This window comes from Dryobates pubescens, chromosome 15, assembly GCF_014839835.1.
Source record: "Dryobates pubescens isolate bDryPub1 chromosome 15, bDryPub1.pri, whole genome shotgun sequence".
In the NCBI taxonomy this organism is placed as follows: domain Eukaryota; kingdom Metazoa; phylum Chordata; class Aves; order Piciformes; family Picidae; genus Dryobates; species Dryobates pubescens.
The window spans coordinates 27,135,172-27,155,959 of record NC_071626.1 but is presented as its reverse complement, the minus strand read 5'-3'; the positions used below and the strand labels follow the sequence as shown (position 1 = coordinate 27,155,959).

General features: G+C 52.8%; 1 protein-coding gene across 1 annotated transcript in view; it reads right to left on the bottom strand.

The window, feature by feature from the left end:
* Positions 1–436: 436 nt before the first annotated feature.
* Positions 437–20,788, bottom strand: part of SLC6A12 (solute carrier family 6 member 12) — a 50,423-nt gene continuing 30,071 nt past the window's right edge. The window contains exons 12-15 of the mRNA XM_009911622.2: positions 19,314–19,416; positions 7,829–7,929; positions 5,505–5,675; positions 437–683 (exon numbers count right to left, since the gene is read on the bottom strand). Coding sequence (XP_009909924.2) covers positions 540–683; positions 5,505–5,675; positions 7,829–7,929; positions 19,314–19,416 — 519 coding nt within the window. The 3' untranslated portion in view covers positions 437–539. The remainder of the gene's footprint in view (positions 684–5,504; positions 5,676–7,828; positions 7,930–19,313; positions 19,417–20,788) is intronic.

The following is a 20,788-nucleotide window of genomic DNA, read 5'->3' as shown; positions in this document are numbered from 1 at the left end:
TCTCTCCCTTGTACAAAGGTGACCTAGCAATGCACTTTCCTTTGTCACCCTCCAGCTTCTTACGTACTTCTGAACCAACTTATTCCCTTGTGCTAATATCCCACCACTTAGTGCCTTAACAGCCCTAACTTTGCTCCTGCATGCCTTTGCTCTCTACTCTCTCTCACCACCGTGGTTTCCTTTCATCCTCCCAATATGATAGCTTTTGGTTCTCCTTTTGTTGTTGTTGTTGCTGGGTTTTGGGTCGGTCGCTTTGTTTTGGTAACATATTTTTTGTCTTCCCCACCGGTGTCAGACCTGGAGGATACTTCTGACAAGTGTGGTGTTCTCTCCCCATGAGCTGACAGGGGGAGTTGTCCCCAGGGTGTTCAAAGAAACGCTGTCCCCGGTGGGTGCAGCCAGCTGGCTGGAAGGTGAGGGCGTCCCAGACGTTTGTCTCAGACGTGAAGCGGAGACGTGAAAAGCCCAGGAGAAAAGAAACCACTTTGGGAAGAAGAGAGCGGATCAGTCCAGGGCATGGAGGAGCCGTCCTCAGTGCCTCAGAAGTGGGTTTCTCGCTCTGTGACGGTGACCACCTCCTGGAGCGGAGGGGCCCATCCCTGGCGCTGCAGTCCGGCCGGCCCCGCCGCGCCTCGCTTGGGCTGCGGCAGATCCGGCGCCGGGGCGATCAGCTGCGCCAGCCGCTGCGGGAGGGAGGGAGGCCTCGTTAGTCAGGCTGATAACGAACTGACACCCGAGAGTGAGCCACAGGCACTGCGGGGGGCAAAGACATCCAGAGAGCTCCCAGCTCCCTGCCTCTCCTGCTGGATGGCTGTGAACAGGAGAGGAAGGAGAGCAGGCTTGCTGTAACTGCTCTCCATGGCAATGATTCCACTCCTGGGCTCCAAGCTGGGCTGTGGACTGACAATTCACAGATGTGTTTCTAGGAGGAAGCTGCTAGGGATTAGCCTCACATATATTTCCTCTGGCTGTGGGAAAAACCCCATAAAGCCCTTTTCCCCTGCTGTGTGATGTACCTGTGCTTTCTGCTGGCTTTGGTGGGAGCTGTGGAACCTTCTGACCATCAGAAAATGCTGGGCATCTCCTGCTATGGTCCAAAACAGGCTGGCAGGTGATACCTACCTCATTTCCATTTCCCTGGTAAAGCATTCTGTCCACAGACTTGTGCCTGCCCCCAGGCTATCCCAGATTCCTTCTTCCAGCCAGCCAGACTGCAATGATGCAGATGTTACAGGGCAGCTGCCTGCCCTTATCTGCCTCTGCTGTGCGGTGCTGTGGTGCTGGCAGGCTGCTCCACACAAACACACACACAGATGACTGCTGGATCAAACCTGGGCAGTTTATTCTCTACAAATGCAAAGAACTTGGAGTCCTTGGGGCAAAAGGTGCTGGCCTGCTCTTACGGGTTCATGAACTTGGATGTCTTAACCATGGAGCTGAAAGCCCTCCTGTCCCTCATGCTCCTCCCTCGCAAAGCACACGGCGAGCAGCGAGGGCAGCTCGCCCATGACTCGCTGGATCAGCCTCAGTGCTTCTGCTGCTTCTGAAGTGCCTGCCAGAATCCTGGATTTTGCTCATTTATTCGCAAGTACTCACCCCATGATTTCTGAAACCACCAGCCTGCAGCTGCTCTATGAGCTGCTCATTCTGAGTGCTCAGTCCGTGGAGCCTGAGCTGTCTTAATCAGACACATTAGGAACCAACATTTGTGTTCCTTGGTCAGTCGAGTGTGACAAGGGGAAGCAGTTTGTCTCAGGGACTGATCATAATTACCATTTACAAACTTGCTTCCAGGGAATGGTTTGCACTCTCCATCTGAGAGGCACTGTGCCTGGAAGCATCTGTGCCAGACAATTAATTCACTACATTTCTGGAGTATGGCTGAAGGAAGGGAGGAGAAACTGTTTGCAAAACGGGAGCAACTGCCCCACCAAGTGTTGTGTGGTTGGCTCCAACTGTCCCTTGAATCAGCCCAGGCTGAACAGATGATTGCTTCCTACATGCCTAAACCACATCCTTGGAAGTTTCTTCATACTAATAGATGAAAAGAACAAAAACAAAAAGGCAAAGAAAGCATTGGATTGGAAGGGACCCTCAAAGGTCATCTTCTCCAACCCCCCCCCTGTAGTGAGCAGGGACATCTGCAACTAGATCAGGCTCCTCGGGGCCCCTTCAAGTTTGACCTTGATTGTGTCCAGGGATGTTACAGTATTTCACTACACTCATTGTGCAGCACTTCTTCCTAACATCCAACCTCAGTCCACCCTGCTCTAGTTCAAACCATTGGTCCTTGTCCTCTTGCTCTATGCCCTTGCAAAGAGTTCCTCCCCAGCTTTCTCAGGTCCCCTTCAGATATTGAAATGCTGCTCTAAGGTCTCCCCAGAGCCTTCTCTTCTCCAGGCTGAACAGCCCCAACTCTCTCAGCCTGTCCCCATATCAGAGGTGCTCCAGCCCTCTGATCATCTTTGGGGCCCTCTTCTGGACCTACTCCATCAGGTCCATGTCCTTCCTGTGTTGAGGACTCCAGACCTGTACACAGTACTCCAAGTGAGGTCTCAGGAGAGTGGAGCAGGGTGGCAGAATCACCTCTCATGAGCTGGCCATGCTGCTTCAAGTGCCCGTTGCTGGCTCATGTCCAGCTTCTCATGTACCAGCACCCCTGAGCCCATTTCTGCAGGGTTGCTCTCAATCTCATCACCCCACAGCCTGTATTAGTAACAAGGATTGCCCCAGCCCAGGTTCAGGACCTTGCACTTTGTGTAATTGAACCTCATGAGATTCAGCTGAGCTGACTTCTCCAGCGTGTCTGGGTCCCTCTGGATGGCATCCTGTCCCTCAGTCTTGTCAGCTGCACCAGTCAGTTTGGCATCATCAACAAACTGTGTCAACTGTCAGCTGAGAAGCCCCTGGTCATGACAACTCATGTAATCTAAATCAGGGCAAACAGAACAACCTTCAGTCAGAAATTGGCCAAATGAATCCCTCGGATGTGCTGTACAAATCAGCATGAACACCACTCACAGCAACATTTCAGTCCAAAGGCTCAAAGCACTTTGCAGCAGATGAGAAATTTTGCTTGGTTAGCAGGCAGGCCATCCAGACAGCTCCAGCTCCTCCTTTAGACACATGAAGCCTCTGAGCTGTGGGCAGACAGGCTCTGCCAGGCACCCAGGCAGACTCCTCAAACTTGCCACAGGAAAGGGCATTACCACTCAATGTCCTGAAGCACAGGAGAGGGTTGAAAGAGGCAGGACTCAAGGTCTGAACTTGGAGTAAATCGTTTCACATCACCTTGGCATAGGGTTCTGTGCTGGGTTATGCCCATCCTGGTTGGGGGCTGAAAGAACCCAGCCCCCATCTGGACAAAAGAAACTCGATCAGGGTGGACAGAGAGAGACTTGATTTTCCCCCTCCCAGGAGGAGGGGTCCCCTGGGTCAAAGGTGGTCTATTCCACTCCCCCTTCCTGTCCAGCAAGCCTATCAAAAGGGCAGTTCCTGCTCTCTCTTTCCCTGCTTTGCCTGCTCCATCATCATCATCATCATCATCATCATCATCTGCTGCTGCTGCTGCTGCTGCTGCTTCCTGCACTGACCACATGCTCAGGGCTACTTTTCCAAGCTGCATCCAGGCTTTCTAAAGAACTAAATCCACTTCCATCCAGGGAATACCAGGCCATGCAGGCTTGGGTTTGTGTATTTTCCTCTTTATCCTTTACAGTTAAAAAATTTACCTCTTCTACTTCCAAACCGATTCCAGACTGTTTCTGTCATCAGTTCACCTCTCCCTTCCCCTACCTGGTTTTGGTTTATCTTATCTTACCAGGAAAAGGAGCGGGGAGGACTCTCTCTCTGTTACCATTTGGGCTTTTAGACTCCTGGTAAAGCTCAAACCAGCACAGGTTCCCCTGGGGTTGCTCATCCTGGCGGGTGTACAGGTGCCAGCTCCCTCCTAACCTTTTCATCTCTTCATGGCCACCGGCGGCAGCCAGCAGGCCCAAGGGCCCAAGGCAGCTGAGCAAGAACTATTTCACAGCATCCTGCTTCTCTCTCAGCTCCCTGCCTGTAAAGCCTATGCTCCTCTCATTCTCTCTCTGAAGACTCAGTGCTGCTGCTTCTGCCTGGGCATTGCACTGTCTCTTCTCCTGAGCCTGAGATGGACACTGGCCAGTTCTGCCACATCTCATTGTCACTCCCTATTAACTCACATCTCCCAAACAGCAAACAAAAGCCTTGTGGGCTCAGATGCACCTTCTCCAAGGCAAGGGAGCCAAGGGAGCCTCCCTGACAGTTGGCAGTGAAGGTTCCTCATCCCCATGACCCCACAATGTGATTGTCACCCCTACACCAAAGCCACAGGGATGCTCCTGTCCCCTGGGCACCTGCTCCCCACCCCAACCAGCAGGTTAATCTACAGTCAGAGAGGATGTGGAAGGACCAGCAGAGAAATTGTACTCTGGGGGGGTCCCTAAAAGAGAGGAGGCTGAGGGGAGACCTGGCTCTCTACAGCTACCTGAAAGGAGGTTGTGGAGAGGTTGGTGCTGGTCTCTTCTCCCAGGTAATTAGTGATAGAAGAAGAGGGATCAGCCTCAAGCTGCAGCAGGGCAGGGTTAGACTGGACAGTAGGAAGAATTTGTTCCCAGCAAGAGTGGTCAGGCCTTGGAGTGTGCTGCCCAGGGAAGTGGTGGAGTCCCCAAGCCTGGCTGTGCTTGAAGGTGGTTTGGCTGTGGTGCTTGGGGCTATGGTTTAGGGGTAACACTTGCAGAATAGGGTTAATGGTTGGGCTTGGTGATCCTGAGGCTCTTTTCCAACCTGAGCGTTCCTGTGAGTCTGTGATCCCTTGGTGGGTCATGTGGGGTGGCATCTCTGTGACACCATCTGCCTAGACATACTTCTTGCTAGGACATGGTGTCTACAAGGAAAGAGGATAGGCTTGGGCATGGCAAAGAGTATCCCTGTACAGCTCTGAGAGCATGTCCTCTTGATCAGCCACACATCTTTGCCTGTCATGTCTTCAGAGAATAACATGGTCCTGGCCCAGAACTGAAAAGGGAGCAGGGGCAAGGGACAGGAACTAATCACAAGGCACATCCTAGTCTTGCCCCTTGTTTGCACAGGCACCAGTCACTAGGGAGAGAGGAAGCAAAGGTGGGGGCATGCCAGCTGCACTTCCATGGCCAGAACGACCACCTGGGCCACAACCACCCAGCCTGTGAGCTCAGGCAGCTCCCTCTGCATCTATTGCAGCCAGCATCAGAGACACGCTGCATGTGTCTACATCTGGCACTGAGCACGGTGCATCACCATGATGAGACATTTGGTGAAGCTCTGCTGAGACTCTCCAAGCCCTCCACATTGCCAGCAAGAGCTATGGGGCATTCTGGAGAGGGACCACTCCCACCCCCTGTTCCTTCTCCAAGGAGAAATGTGTATCTTCCCTGGGGCCCTTCCCATGAGCCACCTGAATGAAGCAGCAACTGGAAGCCCAGTGACTGCAAACCCAGTACCTGCTTCAGGGGTCCTTTGGTCTTCAGGAGGATGAAGATGGCATAGAGAGGAATGCAAACCATGGAGGAGAGTGCCATCAACCAGCCCACCACGTAGCCCCAGGGTGGGTACACGTAGGAATTGTTGTACTTCAGGGGTTTGTACTCGATCAGGGAAAACAGGAAGACAGCCTGAGGAGGAGAAAACACAGACATGGCCAGAGAAAGCCAGGCAGCCTGCCCACCCCACAGGCAGCAGCTGGGTGGCAAAGACTCTCATGTCTTGCATGAATCACAGAATTGTTAGGGTTGGAAGGGATCTCAAGCATCATCCAGTTCCAACCCCCCTGCCATGGGCAGGGACACCTCACACCACAGCAGGTTGCTCACAGCCACATCCAGCCTGGCTGCAAACACCTCCAGGCAGGAGGCTGCCACCACCTCCCTGGGCAACCTGTGCCAGTCTCTCACCACCCTCATGGGCAACAACTTCTTCCTAACATCCAATCCTAATCTACCCATTTCTAGTTTTGCTCCATCCCCCCCAGTCCTATCACTCCCTGACACCCTCAAAAGTCCCTCCCCAGCTTTCTTGTAGCCCCTTTAAGAGCCAGCATGGACCTCGCTAGCTGCATTGAGGCAGAGCTTGGTGCATGCTGGACTGCACAAGGGGGAAGGGCAAGACTTCTCCACAGTATAAGGACTTCAGGTTCCTAAGAGTACAACCTAAGCAAAGCTGTTACAACACTGAGGTAGCAGTTTATTCATATCAAAAGCAGAAGGGCTCCAGAAGTGACATCTGGGCACATATTTTCCCCTCTTGGCAACAGAGCTCTCTTTGAACTGGATCGGGCTGGCTTTGAAAATTTCCTTGACAGTCAACTCCTGCTGGAGCCTGAGGACAAAGGGCTAGAAGTCTTTTGTAAGCTGTAGCTATAGAGCCCATCTCTGTTTCCACTGAAGCCACAGAAAACAACTCTCATCATCAGATGCAGGAGCAGTGCCTGGCACAGAAATCATGCAAAAGCCAGTGGAGCAGGACTGGATACAACAGGCTAGAACTTGCCTAACTTAGGGTGCATCTTCTTTAAACGCAGCTGCCAGAGAAGTTTTGCAAGAGATTTAATAACACAGCAAGCAAATGGCTGTGGAAGGACCTGTCTGAGCCACAGGAGGTCACAGAAACACAGGCTCAAGCAAGCCTTTCAGAACGGGCTGATTCTCACTGGGCTTCCAGTCAAGAGCCTCTCCAGACTTGGAGCATACATTTGCTTTTGCCGTCACAGCAAGCAAGTGTCTTTCCAGGCTCAATTAATTTCCCAGGGAGAAGATAAAGTCTTGCAAAGGAAATGCATAGCTCTGCCTCAGCTTTGGACAAGCTTCTGCTTCCCCACAGCAGTTTGGGAAAATTACAGCAACACCTTGAAGACAAATCTACTGAGAACCCAGGGATAGAGAAGAATAGATCCATAGATGCATAGAATGGTTTAGGTAGGAAGGGACCTTAGGGTTAGTCATCCAGTTCCAGCTCCCCTGCCATGGGCAGGGACACCTTCCACTAGATCAGGTCATTCAAAGCTTCATCCAGCCTGAACTTGTACACCTCCAGGGAGAGGGCATTCATGACCTCCCTGGGCAACCTGCTCCAGTGTCTCACCACTCTCACTCTAAAGAATTTCTGCCCCATCTCCAGTCCCAGTCTGCTCTCCTCAAGCTTCAATCCATTCCCTCTTGTTCAATCACTATAAGCCCTTGTAAAAAGTCTTCTAGGCCCCTTCAGGTACTGGAAGGCCACTCTAAGGTCTCCCTGGAGCCTTCTTTTCTCCATCTCCCTCAGCCTGTCCCCATGGGGAAGGTGCCTCTGCCCTCTGATCATCCTTGTGGCCTCCTCTGGACCCACACCAGCAGCTCCAGGTGCCTCTTATGCTGGGGGCAGCAGTACTAGATGCAGTACTCCAGGCAGGGTCTCACAAGAGCAGAGCAGAGGGACAGAATCCCCTCCCTTGCCCTGCTGGTCACACTCCTTTCGCTATAGCCCAGGACACAGTTGGCCTTCTTGTTGCAAGTGCACACTGCCAGCTCATGCTGAGTTTGTCACCAACTGACACCCCCAAGGCTTTCTCCTCCAGACTGCTCTTGAGCCACTCCTTACCCAGCCTACCCCTGTGCCTGGGATTGCCCCAACCCATGTGCCTAAGGCTGCCCTTGGCCCATTATGCCATGTGTCCCATTATGCCATGTGTCCCATTATGCCATGTGTCCCAGTGTGCCATGTGTCCCATTGTGCCATGTGTCCCATTATGCCATGTGTCCCAGTGTGCCACGTGTCCCAGTGTGCCACTTACCAGGCAGAGCCCCGGGGTGACCACCAGCCAGCATATCTTGATCAAGGGCCAGGGCCGGAAGCCGATCATGTCCTCTATGTTGTCGTAGAAGCGGTTGGCACCTTGGCCAGCAGGCAGCACAGAGACAAAGCCAGAGGTCAGGTCATTGCTTTCTCCTTCAGTAACTACTCACAGAAAAGCTCAGCTTTCTTTATCCCAGGTATTTACTCCCAGCACCAATCTGTCTGTCCTAGCACCACAGCAGTCAGTAGGAGCTGCTGGGGCACTAGGAGGCCCATGGGTTGTTAAGCACAGAGGAAGGGTTTTGATTTCAGTCATAGGCTACCAGAAGCTTTCAGACAGAAGTAATGCTCTGTCCCCCAGGCAGCAGCAGCTGCAAATGAGAGGGTGCAGCCCATGTGCCATAAGAGCTGGTAAGGACCTGCACAAGGCAGGGAGGGTAGACTGATTTACAGGGGTTACAGTTGAAAAGCCATGCTTAAATTGTAGGTAAGAATTAGATCCTTCCAGAGACTTCAGTTAAGGGGCTGGATGAGTTTTTTCTAAGAGGCTAAGCAAAGGTAAATAGTGATACATTTATTGAATGTCCTTGGCTCTGCAAAGTCCTGTGTAGTTTAGGAGCACAAGTTTGCTTTCTCTTTTCTCTCTGCAGCTTCTTTGCTTGCTTGGCTGCTCTGTCTCCCCTCTGCCCTTCTACTGGGTGGTCTGACTTTTGCTGTGTCTGTGAGCTACAGGGGAGGTGAAATGGGGGGGTGTGAATCTGCCCAGGGGGTACTTCTCACTGTTGAGCTGTAAACATAGGTACATTTATATGAGATTGAACACATCCCAGTGCCAGGTTCTGCACACTGGCCACAACAACCCCATGCAGTGCTACAGGCTGGGGTCAGAGTGGCTGGAGAGCAGTCAGGCTGAGAGGGACCTGGGGGTGCTGGTTGATAGTAGGCTGAACATGAGCCTGCAGTGTGCCCAGGCAGCTAAGAGGGCCAATGGCATCCTGGCCTGCATCAGGAACAGTGTGGCCAGCAGGAGCAGGGAGGTCATTCTGCCCCTGTACACTGCACTGGTTAGGCCGCACCTCGAGTCCTGTGTCCAGTTCTGGGCCCCTCAGTTTAGGAAGGAGGTTGACTTGCTGGAACGAGTCCAGAGAAGGGCAACAAAGCTGAGGAGGGGTCTGGAGCACAGCCCTGTGAGGAGAGGCTGAGGGAGCTGGGGTTGCTTAGCCTGGAGAAGAGGAGACTCAGGGGTGACCTTATTACTCTCTACAACTACCTGAAGGGAGGTTGTAGACAGACGGATGTTGGTCTCTTCTCCCAGGCAGCCAGTACCAGAACAAGAGGACACAGTCTCAGGCTGCGCCAGGGGAGGTTCAGGCTGGATGATAGGAAAAAGTTCTACCCAGAGAGAGTGATTGCCCATTGGAATGGGCTGCCTGGGGAGGTGGTGGAGTCGCCATCACTGGAGGTTTTCAGGAGGAGACTTGATGGGGTGCTGGGTGCCGTGGGTTAGTTGCTTGGGCGGTGTTGGATTGGTTGATGGGTTGGACACGGTGATCTTGAAGGTCTCTTCCAACCTGGTTTATTCTATGTATTCTATGTATTATCACCTTATATCATTTCATATGTAGTCCATCCTGTAAATATAACTTCATTTTGCTCCCAAGCTTCTGAGCTAATCTGGTGCCTTATTCAGGGGGTAAATCTCCATTCTGGGGGTGAATCTCCAAATCTGGGGGGTTGTGTCTGTGTGCAGATTCAACCCTACAGCAACAGGTCAGCAAGGGAAAGCTTTGGTGGGTTGAGCATGTGGGATTGTGTGAGTCCAGAATGCTGAAAGGAACAAAGAGAGAGGAGGACACTGAACAACCCCCCTGTTGTCACCAGGGCAGTCATGCCAAGCATGCCCTCTGAGCTGGGCATGTCCCCTGTCCACAGGAGCCTGCTTCCCATACAATAGTATCTTTTTGGCATAAACTCAGATGCCCTGGCAATCCAAACTCTGCTGGAAACCAAATCTTCCATCTGCAGTGCTGCTGTACTGTCCAGTGGCAGTTGTCCTGTCAGGGCTTGGTTTCCTCCTCCTCTTGCTATTAACTTCAGTTACCACAGTATGTTATCCAACATACTCCAGACCCACCTGGATCTTATGGTGCACAGAGTGGGATGCACCTCTCTGAAGTGCATCTAGAAGCCCTACCACCCTCCAGACCCTAACCATTGACTCTTCCCAACCAAGAGCAGAGAGGAAATATTTGCAGTGGTATAGAAAGCAGACAACATAGTGCAGAAGGACTTCAGCAGACCTTGTGGCAAGCTCTAAGGTGTCTTCAAGGAACAAGAGCCAAAGAAAAAGGTAAAATTAAGAACAATCAAAAAAATCATTCATAAGATGTCCTTATTTCTTCCTGACCAGAGCTAACCAGAGATAGACACTATATCAGACTGCCTCAGGTAAAATAGAGCAACAATATTAGACAAAACACAAAAAGAGGCTATAGCCTGGCTGTAGAAAGGGTTAGCAGCTAAGTACCTCTGGGGTGAAATAATTGAAATGTAATTCCAGTGCTTAGCTGATAAAAACCAACTTGGCCTTTAGGGGTGTTCATCCCACTGTGAACTCATGGTCATGTCACAGTTCCCACCTGTAAGCATGATGAGACCTTGCTTCTTTGCATCTTAACACCAGAAGGCTGGGCTGGACAACAGGTACTCTGCAAGGGTCACCCCTAAACCATAGCCCCAAGCACCACATCCAAACCAACTTTAAATACACCCAGGACTCCACCACCTCCCTGGGCAGCACATTCCAAGGCCTGACCACTCTTGCTGGGAACAAATTCTTCCTACTGTCCAGTCTAGCCCTGCCCTGGAGCAGCTTGAGGCTGTTCCCTCTTGTTCTATCATTAATTACCCGGGAGAGGAGACCAGCACCAACCTCTCCACAACCTCCTTTCAGGTAGCTGTAGAGAGCCAGGAGCATCCTCTGTTTCACACTAACCATCCCCAGCTCCTTCAGTCACTCTCCATCAGATTTCTTCTCCAGGCCCTTCCCAGCTTCCTTGTCCTGCTCTGCCCTGGCTCCAGCACCTCCACATCTCTCCTGCATTGAGGTGCCCAAACTGGAGACAACCCTCGAGGTGTGGCCTTCCCAGAGCTGATTCCCAGGGGACAATCCCCTCCCTGCTCCTGCTGGCCACAGCATTGCTGATCCCAGCCAGGATGCCTTTGGCTTTCTTGGCCAGCTGGACACACTGCTGGCTCCTGTTCAGCTGCTTGTCCATCAGCACCCCCAGACCCCTTTCTGCCAGCAGCTTTCCAGCCACACTGCCCCAAGCCTGCAGCATTGCTTGGGGTTGTTGTGACCCAAGTGCAGAACCTGGCACTTGGGAATGTTGGCCATGGATCCAGTCTGTCCAATTCCCTCTGCAGAGCCTCCCTGCCCTGGTGCAGCTCAACTCTCCCCCTAACCTAGTGTTATCTGTGAGCTTACTGCTGACACTCTCTGTGTCCTCATCAAGGTCATCAATCAAGATGTTGAACAGAAGTGGTCCCAATGCTGAGCCCTGGGAAACACCACTGGTGACTGGTGGATTTAACTCCACTGACCACCACTCTTTGGGCCACTCCTCCAGGCTGTGCTGTATCCAGGAGAGGACCAGCCCCATCTGTGAGTGTTTGGGGTTTGGTGAGGTTATTTTGATTTCTGTTTTTATATCTTGGCACCAAATTGCCACATTTTGTTTCCTTTAAAGTTTCCAGAAGCTGATTATGTGTGCTGTTCTTTTTTGTAAGGCTTTGGGTTATTTTCTATATCCCATGACTAATGTTTGCAGGAAAACTCTTTTAAGCCCAGTTTTTTTGAAGTGTTTAGGCTGAGGAAGGCAGGTTCTTTGAATAGCTCATGGTTCCTATCTTGAGCTGGCAAGTTAACAAGGAGCCTCAAGCAAAGACAACAAGCTGTGGCATATCAAGGGACACGCAGCCTCCTGTGGGAGTGCAGCCCACACTACAGCAGAGAACCCTGAAACTTCCAAGCTATAAATACCATGGAGCTTCAGGTAGCATTCTGAAACTATCCTGAGGAGGAAAGTGAGATGGTATAAAGCATTTCTTTTGCCAAGAGCCCAAAATCTTCCTTGGGGTGGGGGGGAAGGAGAGAGACATGGATGATGTGCCTTGAAATGTGGAACATGAGCAGAGCACAGCCTCCTACATCATTCCCTGCTGCCACAGAAACATGCTGTGGTGTCAGGTGTGTGATGGCAAAACTCAGATGGAGGAAGGAAGTTCACAGTATGTGGGAAAAGGTCACTTGGGAGGCATACAGGAACGTTGCCAGAGCAGGCAGGGATGTGACAAGGAAAGGTAAAGCCCTCTTGGGGTCTGGCAAGCACAAGAAGGGCTTCTTCAAGCAGCAAAAGCAACACCAGGCAAAATTGTGGCTGCAGAGCCGATGGGGACCGGCAGCCGGGAGGCTGCGCTGAACCGAGAGCTTTCTCCCTGGCCTTTGCTTTCTCTGCGGGGCTTTGCGGGTCGGGAGGAGCTCGGGAGGAGCCCGGGAGCAGCCCGGGAGCAGCCCGGGAGGGCCATCCTCTCGCCAGCCCGCTCGGGAGCGGGACGTGAACCGAGAGTTTTCTCCCTGGCCTTTGCTTTCTCTGCGGGGCTTTGCGGGTCGGGAGCAGCCCGGGAGCAGCCCGGGAGCAGCCCGGGAGCAGCCCGGGAGCAGCCCGGGAGCAGCCCGGGAGCAGCCCGGGAGCAGCCCGGGAGCAGCCCGGGAGCAGCCCGGGAGCAGCCCGGGAGCAGCCCGGGAGGCGGCGGGCCCGGCAGGGCCATCCTCTCGCCAGCCCGCTCGGAGCGGGACGTCAGCCGCGGGCGGTTCGAGCCCCGCCGGGGCGGTGTGCGCCAGGCCCTGGTGGCTGCAGAGCCTTGTGCCCCACTGCAGGCGCCGGGCAGCCGCCCCTGGGGCAGCTCAGGCCAGTTATGGAGCTTTGTGGAATATCATTGGTTTATGGGATTTTTAATAACTAACACTAAACCCCTGAACCATGGGGAGCTGGAGCCTGGCACTTGGAACCGTGGGGCAAGGAGGAAACACCTGTGTGAGCAGGTAAACTTTTCCCTCAGTCTGGTGGCAGAGTTAAAGGATGAAGTGGCCGAGCTGAAGGATGAAGTTTCTAGGCTCAGGTCAATAAGGGAATGCCAAAGGGAGTTAGATATGTGGGAGCAGGCTCTGCAGACCTCCCCTGATGAGGCAAGTGTCCCTGGAAACAGGGAGGGATGGATACAGGTCCCTGCCAGGGGTGGCAAGGGAAATCCGTCCCCGTCTTCTCCTCCTCCTCTGCTGCCCTTGCATAATAAGTATGAGGCCCTGCAGGCTGAGGGCAATGGGGATGAGAGGGCTGAGGAGCAGCCATCTGGGGAGATGCCTAAGGCCAAGCGGTCCCCACCAGCCATAACGATCAGCTCCAGACAGGAGCCTAAGGCCAAGCAGTCCCCACCAGCTATAACGACCAGCTCCAGAGAGGAGCCTAAGGCCAAGCCTAAGGCCAAGCAGTCCCCACCAGCTATAACAACCAGCTCCAGAGAGGAGCCTAAGGCCAAGCCTAAGGCCAAGCAGTCCCCACCAGCTATAACGACCAGCTCCAGAGAGGAGCCTAAGGCCAAGCCTAAGGCCAAGCAGTCCCCGCCAGCTATAACAACCAGCTCCAGAGAGGAGCCTAAGGCCAAGCCTAAGGCCAAGCAGTCCCCGCCAGCTATAACAACCAGCTCCAGAGAGGAGCCTAAGGCCAAGCCTAAGGCCAAGCAGTCCCCGCCAGCTATAACGACCAGCTCCGGGGAGCAGCCTAAGGCCAAGCCTAAGGCCAAGCAGTCCTCACCAGCTATAACAACCAGCTCCACACAGAAAAGGAGAAGGGTTATAGTTGTTGGGGACTCTTTCCTGGGGGGTACTGAGGGACCCATATGCTGTCCCGACCCATCCCACAGGGAGGTCTGCTCCCTACCTGGGGCCTGGGTAAGGGACATCACCAGGAGACTCCCTAAGCTAATCCAGCCCTCTGACTATTACCCCTTGCTGGTAATAAAAGCTGGGAGTGATGGAATTGATAAGAAGGGCACCAGGATGATTAAAAAAGAATTCAAGGCCCTGGGACAATTGGTTGATGGGGCAGGAGCTCAAGTGGTGTCCTGCTCAGTTCCCTCAGTGGCAGGGGAGTACACTGAGAGGAACAGGAGAACCCATGCCATCAACAATTGGCTCAGGGGAGAGCAGTGCATGCTGCCTGCCTCTACTTCAGCAAGGCTTTGGACACTATCTCCCATGACATCCTCACAGGGCAGTGGCATTGGAATAGATCACCTCCAGAGGTCTCTACCAACACCTATTGTTCTATGATTCTCAGTACAACTCTGTGCAAGCCAAGGCTGCACTGCAAATTTGGATCTAGGATCAAGCAGAAGAGACATAGAAATTGCAGGAATACAAACATGCTGAACACAAAGAGAGACACAGAAGACATCCATCCTCCATCCAGAAAACAACCTTAAACCTCCATCAGTTCTTATCCCTCTTCTCTGCAGTACAACCATCAGGTCCTGCATCTCCACAGCCAGTGTGGCATTCAGTAGGTGATGTGATGAAACACAGTGGGGACTGACATGAACATCCCCAGAGTATGTGAACAGGAGATTCACAGAGTCACAGGGGCTGTTAGGGGCTGGAAGGGACCTCAAAAGCTCATCCAGTCCAACCCCCTGCCAGAGCAGGGGCACCTAGAGCAGGTCACACCAAACACATCCTGGCAAGTTTTGAGTATCTCCAGAGAGGGAGACTCCACAGTCCCCCTGGGCAGCCTGCTCCAGGGCTCTGTCACCCTCATAGGGAAAAAATTCTTCCTTATGTTTCCAGGGAACTTCCCATGCCTCAGCTTCCACCACTGCCCCTTGTGCTGGCATTGGGCATCCCCCAGCAGAGCCTGGCTCCAGCCTCTGGGCACTCACCCTGCACATCTTTATCAACAGGAATGAGGTCACCCTCAGGCTCCTCCTCTCCAGGCTAAAGAGCCCTCAGCTCCCTTAGGTTCTCCTCATAAAGAGATGTTCCACTGCCTTCAGCATTTTTGTTTCACATGTTCTGTGTTTTGCAGGCAGATAAAACAGTAATGAAGCTTAAGAAGCCCTCAGTTTCATCACTCAGTGCTTGCTTTCTGAGCCAGTTAGAAGCTGGAGGACATGTGCAGCAGCCCTTCCATCCCAGCACATTAGAGGGATTAGATTAAGCTCCTGCAGAGAAAACCATAAAAGTTTCCCCAGAGAGATGTTTGCTGGAATGACCAAAGGCATTTGCTGTTTTCCCAAACACTCCAAGGACAGGAATGTTCTGCAGGCACAGGGCCATGCCTGCTGGTACCAGATCCGTGGTGCTGGCCAGTCCCATATACCCTCAGTGCTGCTGCCTGCTTCTCTGGCAAACCAGTTCACGTTGCACATAAATTCATGGGCATCAATTGCACATGAACTCAAGCAGAGATATGCTTACACCCTTGTGCCTGGTCCTTTGGAGCCCTTTTCATTTTACATAGCAGTAAATACACACACTCTGCAGTGTCCCTGCACAGTGTCAGCTCTGCTTGCCCAGGAAGAAAGCCTTCCCTTTTAAATCTGCATTTGTTTGCATAAATCGCTATCAGATTCCATCCCCAGGAGCTCAACAGGAGATGACCCTGGCTCTCTGCCGCAGTGCTTAAGCCTGGATCTGCTCCCTCTCTGTCTCAGACCTGCAACAGCAGCACACGAGCCAAAGCTGTGCAAAGTGCCAGCAGCAGAAGTGTTGTGGCACTGGAAGGGCTCTGCACCCTTTGGCTACCAGCTGCACACAACAGGACCCTTGTGATCAGGCAGGCAGTGCACAGCTGCCTGCAGCTACTGCATCTGAATGGAGGGAGCCATGGCCAGAGCAAGCCTGGCAGGCAGGCTGCAGGCAAAAGGAGGTTGCTGCTTTTGGTGGCTGTGCTACATGTGAACGAGAGACCCAGAGAAGGATTTTATACCGGCACAAAATGGGCTCAGCCTGGGGCCACCCACAGGCACCCACTGGCATCAGCTTCCTTTAGCTTTGTAAACAGGTCTGCTGGTTTCAGCCCAGCTCTTCTGCAGAGCCAGAGGCACTTGCTTTCTCCTGGAACAGCTGAGCCTGCTGTGCCTGCCTGGGCAACACTCCCCTGTTGTCATCGTGTTGTCAACCCCAGAAATCAAACCCCATAGCTGCTTAGGTAAGGGCTGCCTGTCCCAAAGTGGAAGGGAGAGAGCAAAAGGGGGGTTAAAAAGTCCCAACCAAAATCTCCAGCACTCCCCTCCAGGGAACACGCTTGGCAGGCCTGATGCCACCCAATCCTTCCAGAGGCAGAAAGCAGCATGCCAGGAAATCCTCGGATCTTTGTGAGAGTAGGCAGAGGGAAGCTGCCAAGTGGTGGGTGGTTGGCATATGTGCTGGGAGAGGGGAAGCTCAGAACGCATATTTGTGTTAGCAAAAGCCCTGGAATTCTTCACAGTGTAAGCAAGAGGCTCAGCCCTGCCAGCTCTGGGATGGGGAAAAAACCAACAGCATTCATTGGCACCAGGCACTCTTTTTTTCCCCACTAAGATACCTCATCTTGGCCCTCTGAGTAAACTTTGGACCAGAATCAGCCCAGAGGATGCAAAGCAGAGCATCAAGAGAGTAAAATCAGACTGTGTGGAGTGGGGCAGATGATCTCCTGGCAGAGAGGGGAAGGGCCATTTCTCAGTCCCCAGCTGCATCCTCCCTCTACCAGGCTCCGGGGGCAGCATCACATCTTATGCTGCTCATTGTAAACCATTGCTCCTCTCCACAGGTCTTTCATAGAATCACAGAACGTTAGAGGTTGGAAGGGACCTCCAGAGATCATCCAGTCCAACCCCCCTGCCAAAGCAGGATCACCCAGGGCAGTCTGCACAGCAATGCATCCAGGTGGGGTTGGAAAGTCTCCAGAGAAGGAGACTCCACAGCCTCTCTGGGCAGCCTGCTCCAGGGCTCTGGCACCCTCACACCAAAGAAGTTTCTCCTCATGTTGAGCTGAAACCTTCTCTCTTCAAGTTTGTATCCATTGGTCCTTGTCTCATTGCTGTGCACCACCCAAAAGAGCTTGGCCCCCTCCACTTGACCCCCACCCCTCAGCTATTGATAGGCATGGATCAGATCCCTCTCAGCCTTCTCTTCTCCAGACTAATCAGCCCCAGGGCTCTCAGTCTCTCTTCACAGGGGAGATGCTCAAGTCCCCTAAGCATCCTCCTGGCTCTCTGTTGGACTCTCTCCAGCAGCTCTCTGTCTCTTGAACTGGGAAGCCCCAAACTGGACACAGGATTGTAGGTGTAGTCTCAGCAGGGCAGAGCAGAGGGGGAGAAGAACCTCCCCAGCCCTGCTGGCCACACTTTTCTTGCTGCCCCCCAGGATCCCATTGGCTCTCTTGGCTGCAAGGGCAAAGGCAGGTGGCACGTTTGACTGTAACTGTGGGAGGGGGGTTCTGCACATTAAAGCACAACTGCATGGAGGTGATGAAGCCCTGCCACAGGTGATGGAACTCTCCATCCCCTGTAAATCCCACAGGGAGTGTGTGGAAGGTGACTCCATTAACATCTGGCCAGGGTCTAGTATTGCAAGCTCTAAGATGTGTTTCCCTTGGGGGGCATCTCTCCAGAATAAATCTCTCACAGATCTGCTTCTCTGGCATTGCCCAGAGGTCAAGCCCAAGCACCTGCACCTGCCACCATTTCAGTAATAGGGAGCTCCATCCAAACTAGCATCTGGATCCTGCTGTACATGAGGTATATGGAGAGACTGATTGCCCCTTTAGCAGCAGCTGCACTACAGTCAGTGGAACCTCTTTAAAGCTCTAAGCACCAAAGAGAGCAGGCAGGGACTGACTGTTCACTGCCTCTCCTAAAATAAGACAAAGGTGGCACCAAATGAAATGAGCAGGGGGCAGATTCAAAGCAAAGAGAGTGCTCCTCACACAACACTGCCACTCCTAGCACAAGAAAGGCATGGACCTGTTAGAACAGGCCCAGAGGAGGGCCATGAAAATGATCAGAGGGCTGCAGCACCTCTCCTGTGAAGAAAGGCTTAGAGAGTTGGAGTTGTTCAGCCTGGAGAAGAGAAAGCTCCAGAGAGACTTGGTTGCAGCCTTTCAATGTATAAAGAGGGCTTGTAAGAAAGAGAGGCTTATACTAGGGCTTGTAGTGACAGGTAAAGGGGTAATGGGTTTAAGCTAAAAGAAGATAGATTTAGATTGGCTGTAAGAAAGATGTCTCACAAGGAGGGCGTGAGACTGGAACAGGTCACCCAGAGAAGTTGTGGATGCACCATCATTGCAAGTGCTCAAGGTCAGGTTGGAGAGGGCTTTGAGCAACCTGCCCTAGTGAAAGATGTCCCAGGGAGGGTGGATCAGATGACCTTTAAAGGCCCCCTGCACCCTAAGCCATTCTATGGTTCTAAGTCGTTAGAAGTTGACAGCACAGTCACAGAAAGGATCATTGCTGACTCTTCTGCTGTTTCGCTCCTTCCTAAGCATCCCCTCCTGGCTGCTGGAAGAGACACATCCTGATGCTCATGCCTGCAGTCTTTTCCTTAGGTTAGCACAGCCACACTGCTTGGCATAGCCAGAAGCCAGCAAATGTGTTGAGGGTTTAGTCTAAGCTGGCATCTATGACAGCTTTGCAGGATCTTTGCAGATACTGAGCTCCTGCAGCTCTGTGAAGATAAGGAGAGAGAAGCAGCTGCTCTGCATCACACACAGCTGGCTCCTTGAGGTAAGCTTCAGGGAGATGGACTGCAGCCTGGGGGCTCATGCAGCATTCAACAGGGGAGAGATCTTCTGTAGGATATCACTAGATACTCCTCTTATCACACAGACTAACAAGCAGTTGGTTTCCTTCTGACAGTTCATGAAGCTCAGTTCAATGCTACTCCTGACTGCAGACCTCCCTGGCAGCCAAAGCAGTCCCTCCTGTTTCTTTCAGGAGTGCCAGCACGGCCTGTGCCACCAGGCAGCTGCATCATGGCAGAAGCAGCACAGAGCAGCTCTGCACCCCTGCATCCTGGGCTGCATTCACTGATGGGAATAAAGACACCATGTGAGCAGACTGCAAGAGAGCCTGAACAGGAGCAGTCACTCCTCTCTAGCTGCTTTACCAATTCAGAGGACAGATGGGAAGAGCAGCAAGGTGGTTCCCTGAGGAACATCAGGACCCTTCAGAGAGGGGCAAAACATTCCTGCTCTAAATGTGCAGCAGTTAGGAAATAGTGCAAGGAAATGTGGTGGAAAGCAGACCAGAAAGAGGGCAATTACAGGATTTCTGTGCTTCTCTACCCACTCCCACTTCTCAACATCCCCTCACCCCACCCACCCCACCCCCCTCCACACCCCCCATTGCACTAGAAAGGGCAACACTGGTTTTTGTTCTCCACTTACCATACACCCATCCTATGCAGATGACTTCAAAAAGGGAGAGGAAGAGTAGGCATGTGCCACTGGCAGCATAGTAGTCAAAGAGCTGGAAGATGTACATCCCACCCTGTTGAACAGGCAGGGAAGAGGGAGTCACAGGAGGACTATTTCATGTGAGGGACAAATGACTGAGGCAAGCAGAAGAATAACAGCAGAAACACTGCACCTAGACCCAGTGGGATAAGAAGAGCCTTCTCTTGGGGCTGCCCCCAGTCTGTCCCAAAAGCCAGTCAGGCCTGTGACAGGGGAGCACTTCATCTCCATGTTGTGCTGTTGTGGGGCTGGCTGTTCTCTGTGGCCACAGGAGCAGGAGGCAGTTTGTTTGCTTGTTCTAAATCAGCACTGTTTCAAAAGACCAGGTAGCAGTGCAGAACATTCAGATGCCTCATTTCAGCTGCATTCATCTTCACATGCTGCTCAAGGTCCAACCCTTCAGTGGCAGGGGTGTGTGTGTTCCCTGCTGTCACTCCCTTTGGGCTGAGCCCTGCACAGTTGCCATCAGCTACTTCTACAGCTCAGTGGATGACTCCTCTCAGACTTCCAGGTGTTTGCTCACAGAGAAAGCCCCTCCAGCACAGGTCAAGCAGATGCTTTCAAATAGTGCTGGGAAGCTCTAGACTGCTGGAGCAGCAGAGCAGCTGCCCCATGTCCCACCATGCATGAGGTGACATCCTGCAGTGATGGAAGCAGTTGTCTCCATGGAAGGGGGCATGCAAAAACCATGGGAACCCCTAATGCAGTCTCACTCAAAGCTCACTCAAGCACAGTGGGAGCTGCCTTCAGCAAAACCTTAGCCAGGACCCTGTTTAGGATCATTCAGCAGCACCTAAGAGGAATTCACTGTCACCGTGTAACACATGGAGGCAGCTCAGAGACGTGCTAGGCCCCAGCCCAAGCATGCCGTGTGCATGCGCAGTGCAGCACAGTACAGCACACCCCTGTGCAGCAAGAGGAGCTTGGCTGTCAGCTGCAGAGCAGGGCAAGTGCAGGGAGCACTGCACCAACAAAACACAGCTCTGCTCCTTCTGGCCCCAGGCCTCACAGGCTTCCCCTGTCTCAGGCAGGGCTCTGGTGCAGTGTTACCTACAGCTTCCCCTCCTGCTGCTCTGCCTCTTGTGGCGAGCAGCCAGTAAATGTCACTGCCCTTAGAAGAGCTTCTGCTCAAGCAGCTCATCTGGCTTCAGCCACCAGGCCTGGCATTCGCACAGAGCTGTATGCCAGGCAGCTCCCTGGCCTTCAGGACCATCTTTGTGGAAAGCTCAGTGTCATAGAATCATAGAATCAGTAAGGCTAGAAAAGACCTCAGAGATCATCCAGTTCAGCCTGTCACCCACCACCTCCTGACTAACTAAACCATGGCTCCAAATGCCACATCCAATCCTTTTTTTGAACACCTCCAGGGACAGGGACTCCACCACCTCCCTGGGCAGCACATCCCA